The 18,779-nt window shown below is 42.0% G+C and overlaps 1 protein-coding gene across 1 annotated transcript in view; it reads right to left on the reverse strand.

Annotated features, from left to right (window-relative positions):
• RLF (RLF zinc finger) overlaps window positions 1–7,840 on the reverse strand; it is a 79,844-nt gene extending 72,004 nt beyond the window's left edge. Inside the window, exon 1 of the mRNA XM_022575376.2 lies at window positions 7,592–7,840. Within this exon, the coding sequence (XP_022431084.1) occupies window positions 7,592–7,825 (234 nt within the window). The 5' untranslated portion in view covers window positions 7,826–7,840. The remainder of the gene's footprint in view (window positions 1–7,591) is intronic.
• Between the last annotated feature and the right edge of the window lie 10,939 nt (window positions 7,841–18,779).

Raw genomic sequence — 18,779 nt, forward strand, 5'->3', positions numbered from 1 at the left:
AGACACGGGTTCGATCCCTGGTCAAGGAAGATCCCACATGCCACAGAGCAACTAAGCCCGTGCGCCACAACTACTGAGTCTAGAGCCCATGAGCCGCAACTACTGAGCCCACGTGCCACAACTACTGAGCCCACACACCACAACTACTGAAGCCCACGCACCTAGAGCCTGTGCTCCACAACAAGAGAAGCCACCGCAATGAGAAGCTCGCACACTGCAACAAAGAGTAGCCTCTGCTCGCCACAACTAGAGAAAGTCCACGCGCAGCAACAAAGACCCAATGCAGCCAAAAAGGAAAAAAAAAAAGCTCACAGTCATGTTTAGGCTAACAACAGGAAATCAAAACTCGGTGGTGTGCAGAAACATAAAGCAATCAACTCTTCACCACACTAATTTGCTTTACTATAATGAAAGTAAAGCATGTGATTTGGGGGCTGACATAAGGTTTAGAACATGGCAAAATGTTTCATTTATTTTTTTAAATTAATTTTTATTGGAGTATAGTTGCTTTACAGTGTTGTGTTAGTTTCCACTGTACAGCAAAATGAATCAGCTATACATATACACATATCCCTTCTTTTTTGGATTTCCTTCCCATTTAGATCACCACAGTGCATTAAGTAGAGTTCCCTGGGCTGTTACAGTATGTTCTCATTAGTTATCTATTTTATACACAGTATAAATAGTGTATATGTGTCAATCCCAATCTCCCAAATGTTAAATGTTTTAGACACCTTAATTTTGGCAAATGTTGTACAATATTTAAATGTCTCTCTAGAAGAGTCACAATGTGTCATATTAAAAAAATGTTTAGGGACTGCTCTGGTGGTGCAGTGGTTGAGAGTCCGCCTGCTAATGCAGGGGACACGGGTTCGGTTCCTGGTCCAGGAAGATCCCACATGCCGCGGAGCAGCTGGGCCCCTGCACCACAACTACTGACTGAGCCTGCGCTCTAGAGCCCGCGAGCCACGACTACTGAACCCACTTGCCTGGAGCCCGTGCTCCGTAACGGGAGAAGCCACCGCACTGAGAGGCCCACGCACTGCAGCAAAGACACCGCAGCTAGAGGGGGACCGTGCGCAGCAACAAGGATCCAAAGCAGCCAAAAATAAATTAATTAATTAAAAAACAACAACATTGGGCTTCCCTGGTGGCGCAATGGTTGAGAGTCCGCCTGCCGATGCAGGGGACACGGGCTCGTGTCCCGGTCCGGGAAGATCCCACATGCCGCGGAGCGGCTGGGCCCGTGAGCCATGGCCGCTGAGCCTGCGCGTCCGGAGCCTGTGCTCCACAACGGGAGAGGCCACAACAGTGAGAGGCCACAACAGTGAGAGGCCCACGTACCGCAAAAACAAAACAAAACAAAACAAAACACAACAACAAAAAACGTTTATCCCAACATTTTCCCAACTTATATGAACAAATAATCCTTATTTCAAGAAGTGCTTATGCATACATATATTTCATGGAACAAAACATAATTTAGGAAATGCTGATATAAGAAAAACAGCATGGGCTCTGGAGTCAAAGACTTCACCACAGCTGTGTTATCCTGGGAAAGTTTCGTAATTTCCCTGGGTCTGTTTTCTACCGTAAAAGGAAAATACCACCACCTACCCAAGTGCCTGGCACACAAAAGATGCTCAATAAATTAAATATCCCTCTATTTTTTCATATGGTTTCTATGTTGGCTTATGTCAGCAATGAAAGTTTTAGGAATCTATTTTTTATACCATCTTGCAATCTATGTTTGGGTTGTAAAGTATGGTGTCAATCATATCCAAAATAAATGCTTCAATCTGGCTAAGAAAGCTTGCTGAAAAATTCATTACTTTAAATATTTGTGGAATATAAGCAACCAGGGGAAGTTCTTAGAAAATATAAATAAAATTAAAATGAGGTTCTACTCTTAGTTAATCAAGATAGAAAGAACAATAAAACCTGATCCCTACTAGGAAGCAGCATAAACCTGCTGACAAGAAAAGTTCCTATTTATTGATAAAGATAAGCTAAGTCTTGCTTGTTACTCTTAAGTCTAGTCAGGGATTTATGGAAGGAAGGAGATAAAAGATCAATAAATACTGATTGAATAGCCATTAAGTGCCAGGGACTATCTAGGCACTGGGTAAACAAAACAAACACCCTCATGATGCTTACATTCCAGGTGGGGATACAGACAAATACACATATCAGACAGAGTCAGTGATTAAAAGAAATATAAAGCAGTGTAAAGAAGATGGGGAAGTGCTGTTTTAGATAAGATAGTCAAAGAAGACTTCTGGGAGAGGTGACAGATGTCTACAACTGAATGAAAACAAAGCACATTTTAGTTTGCCAATGCCTTTGCAGTCTTGAAATAAGCGGTGTGTTCTATCTAGACTTTTTAACTAACATTGTTCAGAAGAGCATGATCCACAGGTAGACACAGAAGTCACTAGGGACCACAGTACAAGAGACTGGGTGGTACCACAGTAAATAACAGCACCCAAAGTTCTCACTGCTTCACAGGTCACATTTATAATAATATGTTTTGGTTACACACACTGAAAAGCTAGCTTTTGCTCTTATAACTGTCATTTAGTTCCTATTTAGACATCTCCCAGGAGAAGGCAGCACAAGAAGAAAAGCTAATGCATTTAATAAAAGCCCTTTAAAATAAATAATTGAAAAAGGTAAAAATAAATGAAAGAGGTAATGCTCAAGAGTCTTCACGGCCACCAACCTCAAGGAGTTAGGAAGACTGATCCTCCCTATCTCAACAACTCCAAACTGTTGTCCTATTAGACTGGTAACTCTTCCTCAATACTATATAATGGCTCCTATTTTCTCCCTTCATCAACACTAGTCCTCAACCCACACATGTAAATGTGTATTTTATTATATTTATTATATTAATGTAAGCTAAGTTGACAAGTATTGTCTCTAAGAAAGGACCAAAATCTCCTATCCTGTTCCTTTACAGGAATTTCTTATGGTAAAACTGCCTTTTAACATACTAGATTTTACATTAGGTGTTCTTTTTGAAGTACTCATCTCTTGAGTATATTATGAAGTTCCTACAATATAATTCATTCAACAGATTAGTTTTGTGGGCCAGGCATTGTATTAATTGCTAGGTACCAGGTATACAACAAAGGCTCGCTGGCTTACTAGTCAATAGAAGAGATGAACATGGACAAAAACATTGAGGTACCATGCCGATGTACAAGATGCTACTGGAGTACATATTCTAAGAGAAAGAATCACCTCATTCTGTCTGCTGAAATCAGAAAATGCTCTAAAAAACTTATTATTTGAGTCAGGTCTTAAAGGATAAATAAGCAGATGAGGAAGGGGTGACCCTGGGGTTAATCAAGTGGACTGAGAGATGAACACTGGGATGAAGGTAGACAAAAAAAAAAAAAAGTTGGGTGTAAGGGGTGGAGCAAGTCCAGATCCTAAAAGACTTTGCATGCCAGGCTGATAAGTGTGAATTTTATCTTGCCTTTGGGGGAAAAACCATTGAAGAATTTTAGGGAATAAAATGACTAACAAGATTATGTTTATAATTTAAAAGGAACATCAAAATGCATTGCTGATAAGGCCAGTAAGAAGGCAAGAAAGATTAGTGAAGAGTTGCTGCAAAAGGACATTATGAAGCCTGAACTAAGACGGTGACAGCAAGGAAAGGAGTTAAAACCACAGGTATGTGCAAAGTGTCAAAAGAACACAAACAACTAAGAGGAAATCTATCTAGTAAAATCAAAGAAAGCTTCACAGACAAGGTAACATTTGCACTGGGCCCTAGAGAAGGAAAACTTGTCATGCAGAAAATGAGAGAAAAGGATAGAACAGCACAATGAAAGGGAAAGACATAAAAATGCTTAATGAGCTGAGTTTTTGTTAAAGGAGTAATTCCATCCTTTTGTAGATCAGTCACTTGGGAAATATTTACTGAAAACCTAACATGTGTCTTGGATCTTGAAGAATCCAATGAAAATTAAGGTCATCTTTTCCAAAATAATGCACCTGGAAATTCACAGGCAAAATTTTAATCATAGGAGTAACTGAGATCCCAGTTTGATCCATGAACTCCAAGTACTCCTGAATAAGTAACAGTAGAACTGGGGTGATGGGAAAGGCTAGGTAAGAGCTGAAAAGTAAGCTGGGGGCAAGACTGTTAAGACTTTTTATTCCAAAAAATCTGGATAACTCAGATAATTCTGGGGCCATTGTTTTTTACAGAGATTGTTTTATTTAGTCCACACAACAGTGTATTTACATAGAGAACAGTAAGTACTGTTATCATTCCATTTGCAAATGAGAAAACTAAGGTTTAAAGAAAATAACATGCGCCAAGGTTACACAGCTAGTTTAAATGGTAAAGCCAGTATGCCCATCTGATTTAGGCCCTTTGAACTCAATCACTAATCTAGGGGAAAATGAAATATTCAGTACTTACCTAATTTAACATTTAAAAGTCTACAAAGTCACTGTTAGTTCCAGAACTCAAAGTGTCTCATAAACAAGGTTTACTCATAAAACTACTCTGCTTGATAGTCTCAAAGTATAATTTCAAGTTATTAATGAAGTCTACTTTAAAAAAGTGTTCAAAATTTGTGTTACAAATACAACAGCCAGTTGGAAAACTTCAGGAATCTGGGTTCCCAAAATATAGCAAGAATTTGAGAGGATATCATCAATTTTTCAGCAAAACAAAGAAAGACTGTTTTCTGGAGTTAATCTTATCCACACTGACTGTCTGGCAAACAATGTTTTCAGAAAAGGAACTGAGGGAAGGGGAAAACACACACACACACACACACACACCCCCCCCATAATCACTGAATACAAATTTTCACGGACTACAACTTCATCTAAATATCATTTTCTTAGTAACTATTACTTCTGAAGTTTCATTTTGATCATCTTCACAAACTTCTGAAAATTGAAAACATGCCCAGAATGAAACAAGCTTCTCTATCCTTTCATATGTTAGTTTATTTCTTGATTTGGTGCAATTCCAAAGACAGAGCCATTTCTTTTAAGTGCTGCAAGAGCTAGAGAGAATACGGTCCCAGCCTGTTGCAGGAGGGATCTACTTGGCACAGTATAAGTCCTTAAGACAATATCTCTAAAGTAAACACATGATGGAAATAATTTTGTGGCAGTTAAGCATCCCAGAGAGCACAGGTCAGGCCTTTATGATAATGTAATACAACTACATCTCTCTACACATTCATTAGGTGCTCCTGCAGAGCAGGCTCCTATCTCCAGCACTTAATGCAATGTCAGGCACACACACACAATCAGTAGATGAATAAATTTTATTCTGCCTTTCAAATGTGAAACCAAAAGCTATTCAACCAAATTTGGATAGTGAAATTATTCCTACTTCATCATAAAATTTTAAAAAACTTTTCTGTATCTGGTAAGAAAGGATACCCTACTGATTTTATCTGGGCTATGGGGAAAATGTAACAAAAATATTGTGATAAATACTGTGAAGGGTTGAATATAAACTTTCTGTCTGCTGTTCGTATAAAGCACTACAAGATAAAGGTCAGAAAACAAAACAATCTCACAGTCATAGTTTGCCCCAGGTTATTAGCTAGTAAGTGGTAAAGTCATAATTAGGACCCAACTAACCCGCAATCCAATGTGCTTTTTATTACAACATACCGTCACAGATACTCCTTTTATTTTGTTAGTGCAAAACATTGTTTTGGGAAAACTTCAGGCCAAAAAAAAGAACTTCATAAAAAAGACAAATTACAAAAGTACTTCCTTTTTAAAATTCTTCTGTGCCCTCACATATCTAAGTATCACTAAGACTCAATACATTAAAATTCAGTTAAAATAAAATCAGAGCTGCCAGCAGTAGGCATAAAGCAGAATACATATGTTATCCTCTGACAAGCTTCAATTTGATGGGTTATATCCATTCTTGCTATTCTTCTAGGAAGACAACGCAAGCTTAGGAGGCTTACCCAAAACCAACAGTTTTTCTGCCCTCCTCCTCACTAATCCGGGTCCAGTTAGCTCCCTCTTCTCCCAAAGCACTGTTTTCCTTCTCACCTCTACCTTTGACACTGGAATACCACCCCCTTCCCCGATATTCAAGACTCATTTTCATCCCTTCAGCCATAGGGCCTTCCCAGGCCACCACATCTAAACTGGCCTCTCCCAGTACTTCTACAACGCCTCCTCTTCCATCATTACCAAAACTGCATTGACAATACTGTTATTTTTACTACCGCCTCCCAACCGTAAGCTCATCAAGGGTAAGTGCAGTCTTATTTACGTTTCCTCAGCACTTGGTAAAGTGTTTGGCACCATCCTATGAGTCAGTAAAAGTTTGTAAAGTAAATATGTGTACTAAGAATGTTCACTGCTAGTGAAGAAGCAAAGAACACCTTAGTACTTCAGAGTTCAGGGAAAGGCTGACGGTTGTGGACATAAAAACTGGAGTGATACAACGTATGGAAAAGATTAGCAAGGACAAAACCCATTTAGAGATGAAGTGCTTCTGGCTCAGCAGAGAGAAGGGAGAAAGACATTCAATCAAGTCAATTTTTGATTCTTCTCCGGACCAACAGAGCAAATTGTCCCTCAAAATTATAACTGTGGAACACCACAATTTATTCAGCACACTCAACTACTCATTAAGAGCCCAAGTGCCAACGATTATTTTGCATTTTCTAAGGTGCACCAGGTGAGAAGCAGAGGAGCGGCTCCAAAACCTGATTAGAACAAACAAGCAGACGTAGAAATAATAATGGCACATCTTTAAATTTATAAAGAAAAATCTCGGCGTGATCCTGGAAACGAAACTAAGCATACCAAGAAATATGTAATCATAGGCTTAGGACCTACTACGGCACAGAAATGGTCACAGAACTGCCCAAAGAGACCACACTCCTCATCTTTCCCAGTCCTCTTCTACTCAAAGAGCCTAATAACCACTACAAGGATCACGAGCCTCATTTCTGGCAGCACAATTCTCAAAGGAATATAGAAGAGGCGAAAGAACAGCTTTGATGCCCCCCCCAAAAAAGGCAGTAAAAACCAAACAGCCAACCAGCTCCATAATCCTTAAGCAGAAAGCCCTAGACGTCTTTCAAAGCCAACTGTCATACCTTTTAGGGGCCCAGAAGACGTTGACTCCAAACATAAGTCTCTGGCCCCAACATATATCTCCGGATTATTTAGGAAAACCCAGGTTTTCCAATTTGGAGATCTGCACTCTACTCAAAAAAGCATCTCCGGGAAGGAACGAGCGAGCAATCAATCCCTCAAGAGGCAATGGCGCTCCAACCACCAGCCGGGGGGACAGGCAACGACGACAGGGCACGGCCCTTCCAGGGAGCTGCCGGCGCCCTTCGGGCTCTCAGTCTAACCCAGCGCAACCCGCCCTGGCGGTGGCCGAAGTCGGGCAGTGGCTGAGGGGGGCCAGCGGTCGGGCTTCCGAACTGGGCCTTCCCGGCCCGGGGGCGCGGCAAGACATGGAGGTGGCGCCTTTCAGTCCGGCCCCGGCTGCAGCAACGGGTCCGGGGCCTCTTCCCCTGGCCTCCCCGCCCTGCCGCCCTCAGCCAGCCAGTCCGCCCCTCACCTGGCAGAAGCTCCGGCAGTAGTTCAAAGATGAGACCTCCGACACCTCCTGCTCCCTCAGCTCTGTCTCCAGCTGCCACAGACAAGGTCGCAGCCCTGAGGCTCCCGGCACCGGAGATGCAGGGCTATGACCCCGAGCCATGGACTCTGTCTCGGTTCCGTCTCCGGCTCCGACTCCCGCCGGAGCCTCAGCCCCAGCCCCGGCGGCAGCGGCGTCTCCCTTTCCGTCCGCCATCTTCCCACGGCCCAGCAGCGCGTAGGCAACCAAGCCACGTGACTCAGACCTGGCCCCGCCCCCGGTCGACCGCGCTCTGTGACGCACCCCTGGGCGACTCCGGCGCCCGCTGGATTCCGTCACTCGAACTCGGGATGTTCCTTTCTTCCGCGGCCTCCCCGACAGCCGCCCGGGCAACGGCCTGGCAACAGCTGAGCAGTGGCTCCTGCCCACTGCAGTCCTTCCAGACCTTTTGGAGTCTTGGGGTCCCCGAGACGGACATACCTGTACATATAATCTAGATATGGAGGAATGACATTTGAGCTGCGATCTGAAGAACGAGAGAGGTGCAGCCCTGAGAAGAGCGTTAAAGGAAAGCATCCCCAGTAAAAGAAAAATAAGCAAGCCAGTGGAGGTTGTGAGGCCGAAATGAAGACTAGCCCATGGGAACGTGGTTTATAATAGAGAGAGCATTACAAGTCAGTAGGTAAAGGGTGAACTTTTCAATAAATGGCGCTGGAACATTTTTTTCCAAAAGGGGGAAGAAAAAGTTAAATTGGATTTTTACCTCAGAGCATATCCAAAAATTAAATGCTGGATGGAGTAAAGAAAATATAAATATCTTTATGTTATCAAAATAGAGAAGACTTTCTTAAATAAGATCCAAAAAACACACACCATAAGGCAAAATATTGTTAGCTTTACTGCATTAAAATTTGTTAATTCTGTAATAACAGAAGTTTTAAAAGATGGCACACACGACAAGCCAAAGATTAGACAATATTCACCATATATATAGCCATCAAAGGATTAATATCCCAAGAAGTTCCCAAAATCAAAAGGAAAAAAGCAAACAATCCAATAGAAAAGTAGAGAAAGGATATTGAGGTAGATCACCAAAAAAAGAAACCCAAATGGCCAATAAACCCATGACAAGATATTTAACTTTACTGTAACTATCAAAGTACAAATTAAAACAACAGTGAGATATAATTTCATACCCATCAGATAGGCAGAAATTTTAAATTAGTACCATGTGTTAGGAGTTAGGAAAATGGAACTTATGTACTGCTGGTGGAAGTATAAATTGCTACATCATTTAGGAGAAGAATGTGTAATACTTAGTAAAATTAAAGATGCACATGGACTTCCCTGGTGACGCCATGGTTAAGAATCCACCTGCCAATGCAGGGGACACGAGTTCGAGCTCTGGTCCGGGAAGATCCCACATGCCGCGGGGCGACTAAGCCCATGCGCCACAACTACTGAGCCTGTGCTCTAGAGTCTGCGAGCCACAACTACTGAGCCTACGTGCCACAACTACTGAAGCCCGCACACCTAGAGCCCGTGCTCCGCAACAAGAGAAGCCACCACAATGAGAAGCCCACACACCACTACCAAGAGTAGCCCCCGCTCGCTGCAACTAGAGAAAGCCAGCTCGCAGCAAGCCAATGCAGCCAAAAATAAATAAATACAATAAATAAATTTATTTTAAAAAAATCCCTAGCCCATCAATAGAGCACCCAGAAATGTATAAAAATTAAATTCAGTCATCTTTGATATTTTACCAATTTTCAGTCACACACATAAAAATATTACAGTTTTGTAATGTATCTTTTATAATTTCATGGTTGTAAAGGTGCATTTATTAAGTTAGAAGGATAGAACACGTTTTATCTAACAGTGTGTTGTTAGCTTGGTTATAACTCTAAATAGTTAGACGTATGGTGTGTGTGCCTCCATTTATGCTCATGCTTCCAGGCCCTACAAATAAATAATAAAGGTGGACATGCTATCACCACTGCCCTGAAATCCAGCCTCTGCCCCCTAGCTATCTCCTTTGGCAATCTAGTAGTCATCTCCCAAGAAAACATGTCAAAACTGCTCCTCTCTCAGTAAGTGACCCCTCTATTCATTCAGGTGCTTAAGCCAAAGACATTGGATTCGTGCTCAACTCCATTTTCTCACACTCCATAGCTAATCCCAACTCTAAATTGAATATATATTCTCAAATCTGACCCTTTCTCACCTCCTCAAGATCTAGCACCCTAGACCCCTCCACTAATACCTCCCATCTAAACTTAGGTAATAACCTTTTCAGTGAACTAGCTATTTCTATTCTTGTCCTCCTCCAGTCATTTCTCCACAGGATAGCCACATAACTCCTTTTAAAACATAGTTCAGGGACTTCCCTGGTGATGCAGTGGTGAAGAATCCACCTTCCAATACACAGCATACGAGTTCGATCCCCGGTCAGGGAACTAGATCCCACATGCATGCTGCAACTAAGAGTTTGCATGCCACAACTAAGGAACCCACGAGCCTCAACTAAGAAGCACACATGCCACAACTAAAGGAGCTGGTGAGCCACAACTAAGGAGCCCGCCAGACACAACTAAGACCTGGCGCAACCAAAATAAATTAAAAACAAAACAAAACATAGTTCAGATCACATCACTCCCCCCTGCTCAGAACATTCTAGTGGCTCCCCGTCATCCTTACCAGAGCCTACAAAGTCCTATCTGTATTTGCCCTGTTACCTCTCCAAATGCTCTTCCCACCACTTCATCTCACTCATTGGGCTCCAGCCACACTGACCTTGCCATTCTTAAACAAGACAGACAAGCTCCATGACTTTTGTACTTACTGTTTCCTTTTTTCTGGGGAATCCTTCTTTTTTTCATTTCGTTCAGGTTCAAGTATGACCTCACAGGGGCAGATGACCTGGTCTAAAATAGCCTTCTCTATCCCTTGCTGTCTTTTCATTTTGTTCATATTAATTGGCTTTACATTGTCACTATTTTGTGTGTCTCACCTGCTAGAAAGTAAGTTCTTTGAAAGTAGGGTGACTTATTTTACTCAATGCTATATCCCTAGTGTCTGGTAAGGTAGTTCCTGGCATGTGGGCAATCAATATTTGTTAAACAAAAGAAGAAAATGTAAAAGTTTATGGTATTTAAGTGGGACTAGGTGAGATTACCTGGGGAAAGGTAAATCAGGCGTCATAAACTCATATTCCTACGTGACTTAGACAGGTGACCTAAATGAGTAAAGCTCGCTGGATATTAGATGTTTGGAATTAGCGAACTGGTTAAGGAATGACCCAGGCACGCCAGGGAATTCCCAGGTTTGGTAACTTTTAAAGAGAAATGTAAAATCTTCAACTTACCCACTTTAACATTAAAAATGAGGAACACGTCTTTATTCAAAAATTACAACAAATATAAAAATGGAGTAGCCTAAGACAGTAGAAGGAACGTTGGATGAGAAATTAGTAGAACTGGGTATGGTTCACTTTTTTAAAAATTATTTTATTTAGTTATTTTTTGGCTGTGTTGGGTCTTCATTGCTGTGCATGGGCTTTCTCTAGTTGTGGCAAGCAGGGGCTACTCTTTGTTGCAGTGCGTGAGCTTCTCATTGCGGTGGCTTCTCTTGTTGTGGAGCACAGGTTCTAGGTGTGCAGGCTTCAGTAGTTGTGGCGAATGGGCTTAGTTGCTCTGTGGCATGTGGGATGTCCCAGACTAGGGCTCGAACGCTGTCCCCTGAATCAGCAGGTGGATTCTTAACCACTGCGCCACCAGGGAAGTCCTGGTTCTCTTTTCATTAACTAGTTTTATAACCTAGAAAAGGTTGCTTAGCCTCTTTGGTGCCTCATTTTTTTCAGGTGTAATATGAAGCCCACCCCATGCTCACTCACTCATTCTTTCAAGAAACACTGATTACGCCTAACTGTTGGGAGATATTGTCATGAGAAGTGAGATGACAGGAGACTTTGACTTTCTACTTACACATTTCTGTATAATTTGATTTTAAAAAAGCATAGATTACTTTTATAATCAACAAAGATCATAAAGATGTTATGGGATGAATTTTGCCCCCTAAAATTGATAATGTTGAAACCCTAACCCCCAGTAACTCAGAATGTTACTGTTTTTGAAGACAGAGCCTTTAAAAACACAATTAAGTTAAAGTGAGGTTGTTAGGGTACTAATTCAATCTGACTGTTACAAAGCATGATATTAACCCAATCTGACCAGTGTCTTTATAAGAAGAGGAAATTTGGATGCACAGCCACCAGGGATCCATGTGCACAGACGAAAGACCATGTGAGGACACAGTGAGAAGGTGACCATCTGGAAGCCCAGGAGAGAGGCCTCAGAAGAAACCAATCCTGCTGACATCTGGATCTTGGGTTTAAAGACTCTATAACTGTGAGAAAATAAATTTCTGCTGTTTAAACAACACACACAAAAAGAAATGACCCAGGCAGAAGGTACTCAGCTCCAGCAAATTACAGCAGTGTGAGAATGCAAACCCTATTTTGCTAGATCTAATTCTCCAAGAGAAATTGGAAATATGGGCTTGTTTTTTTTTAAACACAATTTCGCATTGTAAAAACTGCAAGACATATAATACCCACATGTGAGTTCAGTTTGGGTGATGAGTTGACAGTTTGTGACCTCAAACAGAAAAAAGAGGAGAGTCCTGAACCACTCCAATATCGACATGTCAGAAGAATAGGATCCAGCCAGCAAAGAATGTTGAGAAGAAGCAACCAAAGAGGTGGAGGGAAAACCAGAAGAATGTGATATTTCTGAGGACAAAAGAATAAAGTAGCAGGAAGAGAATAGTCAGTGGTGTAGACTGTTAACAAGAGTTTGGGTAAGATGAGGACAGAAAGTGATCATTTGATACAACATCATGAGTATTGTTGATAACCTTAACTACAGAAGTTTCTGTGGCTGTCTGGTATGGACCCTGACTAGAGAGGGTTGAAGAATTAATTCAAGAAGAAGTGAAAAGCAAAGGGATAAGGTGGAGAGAATTAACCCCTTTGAGAAGATTTTTCTGTGAAAAAGGGCATAAAAATGGGGTTGTGCTATAAGGGGATATGAGGTTGCTGCACTTGTGTTTTCTCTAGTTGTGGCGAGTGGGGGCTACTCTTCATTGCAGCGTGCAGGCTTCTCATTGTGGTGGCTTCTCTTGCTGCGGAGCACAGGCTCTAGGTGCGCAGGCTTCAGTAGTTGTGACGCACGGGCTCAGTAGTTGTGGCGCACGGGCTTAGTTGCTCCGTGGCATGTGGGATCTTCCTGGACCAGGGATCAAACCCGCGTCCGCCACACAGGCAGGCGAACTCTTAACCACTGCGCCACCAGGGAAGTCCCAGGCTAGAATTTCTAACTTGCAAATTCAAGAACTTGATTCTGTCATTTCACCTAGGTGGTGATTAAATCACAAGAGCCCAATTTACTAATTTATCCTAAGAAATATAATGGCATACCTATAGAAAAGTTGGCTTGGGAAAAATATTAGCATCAGAAGGTTGCTTACGGAGGGTGAGAGTCAGTGTAAAGGCAGCTAAAAGATCTTAAATCACCCCTGTTCCAACACCCAGGCTTCTCTCATAATTATTTTCTATTCTCTCTTTCCTTTCCTCAAAATCTAATCAAGTTAGATGCCAAATCCTATCAATTTGTCCTTAGGAAATTTTCTTCCACCCATGTCTGACCTATTTCCACTTAGCCATGCCCAGGGAAAGAGAACATATCTTCTAAAGGTCTAAGAAGAGCTTGGTGGGAGGGAGTAGCTGCCACATGATGTAGCAGTATTTATACCCTAGAACCTCCTTTTGAGTGATTATCCCCCATGACTGTCACCACTCCTTCCCAGGCCCTCTCCTTTGGACTTGCTCTCATCAGCTCACAGGAACCCCAGGAACTTAGGTATTCCTTGCTAGGAGGCTTTGTTGCTGCGTTTTGATGAAGAGTCAGGGGCCTCAAAGGTAGAGAACCCCCAAAGGAGGTGGAAACTCTGAAAACCTCACAGACACTGTTTCAACCTTTTCCCTCCTGCCAGAGATTTCCGCTGGAGAACTCATCTTTGCTCTTCCTTTTGGGGAATTTTATATCTGTTGGATATAAGGAAGGTGCAGTTTCTTCATTGTACCACCTACCCTTACTTTCCTCTTGCTTGGGCTATTGCAAGAGCGCTCCAAGGATATCGCTGTTTCCAGGTCATCCACTTACTCCCTGGCCATCTTCCTAAATTTACCTCCATTGTTTAAACATGTTAGCCCCTTCTTGCTTCAAATAGAATAAAAATACTCAACCTGGCTTTTAAGTTCAACCGCTTGCTACTCCTAAGAGCACAGAGTTGCTTGTTAGCTCCCCAAACATGTCACCACTCCGCCGCACTTTATAGTTTTCCTGCCTTTGTGTCTTTGCTCAATCTGTCACCTCTTCCTGGAACTCCCTCCCACTTGCACTAAATGGAATTGAGACACAGTATCATCCAGTGATAGTTGAGCGGCCCCAGCTACACTGGCCTTCCTTCAACTCCTCAAGCCCTCATTTTTTTTGTTTTGTTTTGTTTCTTTGTTGTTTTTTTTTGCGGTATGCGGGCCTCTCACTGTTGTGGCCTCTCCCGTTGCGGAGCACAGGCTCCGGACGCGCAGGCTCAGCAGCCATGGCTCACGGGCCCAGCCGCTCCGCAGCATGTGGGATCTTCCCGGACCAGAGCACAAACCCGTGTCCCCTGCATCGGCAGGCGGACTCTCAACCACTGCGCCACCAGGGAAGCCCAAGCCCTCATTTTTTATTACTTCAGGGCCTTCGTACTTGCTGTTCTCTCTGAAACATTCTTCACCTGTCCAGTGCCTTCTCAATCTTTGGGGTTCTTCTTTTAAAGCAGGTTCCTTTCTTTTCTCTCTTCTAGCAAGCTGTTTTTTTCCCTTCATAGCACTTACCACAATCTGTAATTATACATGTGAGTGTTCATTTATTTGTTTATCCCTCCCCCTCCATGAGATTGTAAACTTGCAGACAGTGTTCATATCTGTTTGTTCCCCGCTGCATTTCAGCACCTAACGCAGCCCCAGGCCCTTGTGAGCTTGAATATTTCATGAGCGATTGCATGGGTTACAATGCATGGAACTTGTAATTTTTCATCAGCAAAATCCCTGAGAGCATCAGTCTCCTCTCTGCTTTAACTGAGACCTGGTTCTCCCCAAAGAACATTTCTCCTCACAAGTTCTGTCTTTTCTCTTTTGTTCATGTCATAGATTGGGGCCTGGCACAGAGCAGTTGCTCCGCATATATTTATTCAATTACTCCTTACTTGCTATGTCCTTTTCCCTTTAGTCTAAAGAATGGTCAGGAAGATAGCCCAACAGAGTGAAAAGCAGTCGTTGTTCAGAAATCAGACAGATTGAGATTGAATCCTAATTCTGTTGCTGACCAGCTGGTGATCGTGACCAAGATTTTTAACTTCTCTGAGTCTCAAGCTTCATCTTTTATGTGTAACTTGAATTTCAACTTGTGCAGAGCTACCTCCTTAGGTCAGCCCAAGGAGTAAATCTACACTGCCCCCTAGAAGACCTTTGTTTCTGGGATAGTGAATTCAGAATCCCAGGACTACTGGAGAATCTTTGTGAGCAACCCTCGCGCCCTGGAGAGGGAGGAGGGCTCCAGCACAGGCCTGTGGGAGTTGGCTCCAGCGTAGACACTGGGCCAAAGGTGAAACGTTCACTGGTCAAGGAAGGGGCAGCACAGACTTGGACAAGATCAGCCATCCTTGAGCCACAGAGTGACAGTGGTAGTTCTGGTTATTTCTGAGAACTAGGGAGGGCACCTGGTTTAACAGGATTTACTGCTACTTAAGTATGTGATGGGTTGTTTAGAGCTTGGAGATTTGGGGTATTGTTAAATGTGTGATGCATTTGTGTTAACCATACTTAGTTGAGGTCAGGGGTACTTCTAAACCACACGCAAAATGATTTTAATAATGAATACCCAGCTATTGGGGAGGCTGTGAGGATGGAGTGAGAAAATGGATTCATGTAAAGGGTCAGTATGGTGCCTGGTGCATATTAGATGCTCAATAAATGGCAATTGCTATTATTGCTCTTGAAAATACAGCAGCCTTTCCACTTTTCCTTCTTTTTTTTTTAAATTGCTTAATACTTTATTTGAAAATTGCACAGTGCATGAAGAATTGTAGAGGTTCAATGTAATGTTATCTTCTTCCTGTAAGAATCACAGGCTCCGGACACGCAGGTTCCACAGCCGTGGCTCACGGGCCCAGCTGCTCCGCGGCATGTGGGATCTTCCCGCACCGGGGCACGAACCCGCGTCCCCTGCATCGGCAGGCAGACTCTCAACCACTGCGCCACCAGGGAAGCCCCTCCACTTTTCCTTCTTATGCCACATGACAAATTTACTCTCTCATAAAGAATGAGGAAAAAAAATGAATTGAAACGAGAACATGGTCAAACTATGCACCTTTTTTTTTGTGGGCCAGCATTTGCTTTTTGATTTAATAGCAAAATACAGACTTTCTGTTAATAAATTAAATGTGTGTAGTTAAATATATTTGAAATCTATTAATAGATGGTAATGTGATTATTTAGTGGTTGCCAGTGGCCAAGGGTGGGAGGTTAAAATTGATTGAGAAGGGGGGACCTAGAACATTTTGGGGTAACAGAAATTTTTTATCTCTTGATTGTGGTCATTACATGTGTACATACGTTTGTCAGAATTCATCAAACCCACATAAATGGGTGTTTTATTGTTTGTGTACTATTCCTCAATAGAGTTAATTTTTTTAAAATTCCAGTATTTTTATAGGCTTTATTATTTTAACAGTTATCTCATTTAAATTTGTTTAATAATTGAATTTGAAATTTATCATTTTTATTATTCATTAATTTTTATGTTTGACATTAAAGAATTTAATACAGTTTAATTTAACTGAGGTAATATCAGTAATAGCAATGGAAATGAATCAGTGGGGGGAAGGCTATTTTTATATATGTATAAAGAGCCAAAATTACGACTCTGACCTGGACACAGTGCTGGGCTCTTGGAGTACAAATTGAAACGGATGTGGTCCCTTACCTCAAGCAGTAACTTACTGTCTAAGGAGGGGCATACCTACATAAGCAGATAATTTCGCCTTTAAAAAATTATATTTTTCTCTCTTTTTTGGCCTCACCACGCGGCATGCGCGACCTTAGTTCCCTAACCAGGGATCAAACCCATGTCCCCTGCAGTGGAAGTGAGGAGTCCCAACTACTGGATGGCCAGGGAATTCCCCCCCTGCCACCCCGCCAAATTAAATATTTTTGAATAATTAAAATATGCACTTAGTTTTTTAAATTAGTACAAAAGAATAGATAGTAAAAGTGTCTCCCTCACATCCCTGTCTCTCAGTCTCATAGTTTCCCTCCTTGAAAGTCACTACTGCAAAACAGTTTATTTTTATCCCTTCAGAGATACTTTATTCACAGCTTTGTATACAGTAGCTTTATTCCCTTTATTCTAGTTCTTCTCCTTATTTTTTTTTATTTTTTCACTGAACAGTCTACTCTGGAGATAATTCCACAACAAACATATAAAATAGATAGTTTTCAATATAAGAAGTGGTGACAAATTGAAATTATAATGGGGGTAATCACAGTTCAGGCATACAAAAATGAAGTCAGGTGACCACTGAGGATCTGGTCTCAGACACCTCTCTGCATCACTGAGAACGTGAACTTTCTTTGAACCATACTAGACCCAAGAACACTACCAGCTGTATTCTGAACAACACCTGCCAGCTGCAACCTTATGGTCTCAAGGTCTCCCTTGTAACTATGCAACCATTTCTGATCCCAACCAATCCTTACTTAACAAGCACCCTTACTGCTTGCCAGCTCCAATTATAATTCTTGATAAACAACTCATGTAACTAACTGTAACCTTGCAGTTTTGGCCTTTATAAGCCTCCCTCCTTTTGTAGTCCGGTGGAACACAATTCAAGTGCTTCTTGAATCTGTGTCTCCTGGGCTGCAGTCCTAACAAACCACAAATAAACACCTTTTCATTTCAATCAGGTCTTTGTTTCTAAAATTTTGGTTAACAGAAGATAAAAATACTGGTAGAGGAATGAAAAGAATGCTGTGGGTGTACAAATTACTGGCCAACTATGTAAAGCTTTCTGGAGGATGGCATCTCCTTTATGAGTATTCCGAGATAAAAACACATGAACTAATTAGTAAACTAAACTCTCTAGTTGTAGACTAAACTGCGTGCAACTGTCTGTAAATCTGACAGCTATTTGGAGGGGAACAAAAGCAATATGTGCAGGTCAAGGGCAGAGAAAAGGTGTGGTACAGAAAGTAAGCGTAGAAAGGGGCACACCTTGTGCCTTTGAAGCAGAAGTGTGAGGTGGAAAGAACTCAGTACAGGAAGAGCTAGGAGCCCAGCGTGGGCAGGGAAGTCTTGAGTTATAGATGGTGTTTCAGGATTAAAGGAAGCTTATTTGTAGTTCTCTCTAACTAGAATTGCCAGATTTTGGCAAATAAAAATGCAGGACATCATTTAGATTTCCAGTTCAGATAAATAATAAATAATGTTTTATTATTTACAAGCATGTCCCAGATGGCAACCCACATGACTGAGCCAAATTGATAGCTTGTCACCATGCACTTAAAAACAATAGGGAAATAAGCATTTTTAATGGGAAGGGTAGACAAAGAAGGAAATATGAGGAGCTAAGGTCAAGATTTGGCTGGTGAGTTTAGGGCAGGTGGGGCCCAGGCCAAGGAGGCAATTCCAATGGCCTGGGCTGGCAGGGCTGGGGCTTAGGTATAGCTTGAAAGGTCTGTCGGGACCAGTAGGTCCAGGGCCAGATAAATGGCCCTCATGTTCAGGGCAAAGGAGGCAGTTCTCTTGGTCAAGGTCAGCGGAGACAGGGCCAAGGAGATGGTTCATGCAGTCAGGAAAGTGAGTAAGTAAGTCAATATATTGAGAATAATGGGAGTCAGGTTTCTTACTACTGGAGAAGAGAGTTACAAATATAGAAACAGGAAAGACTAGAACAAACTGTGTGATGTTGGACTAGAATTAGAGGTAGAGGTGTGAGCCCAACGGGTGTATGTATGTGTGTGTGTGTGTATCTGTATGTGTGTGTATACTTATGTATATAATATCAA

Source organism: Delphinapterus leucas, chromosome 1 (assembly GCF_059928025.1).
Source record: "Delphinapterus leucas isolate spDelLeu-1000000601 "Yukka" chromosome 1, BTC_Dleu_Yukka2, whole genome shotgun sequence".
NCBI lineage: Eukaryota > Metazoa > Chordata > Mammalia > Artiodactyla > Monodontidae > Delphinapterus > Delphinapterus leucas.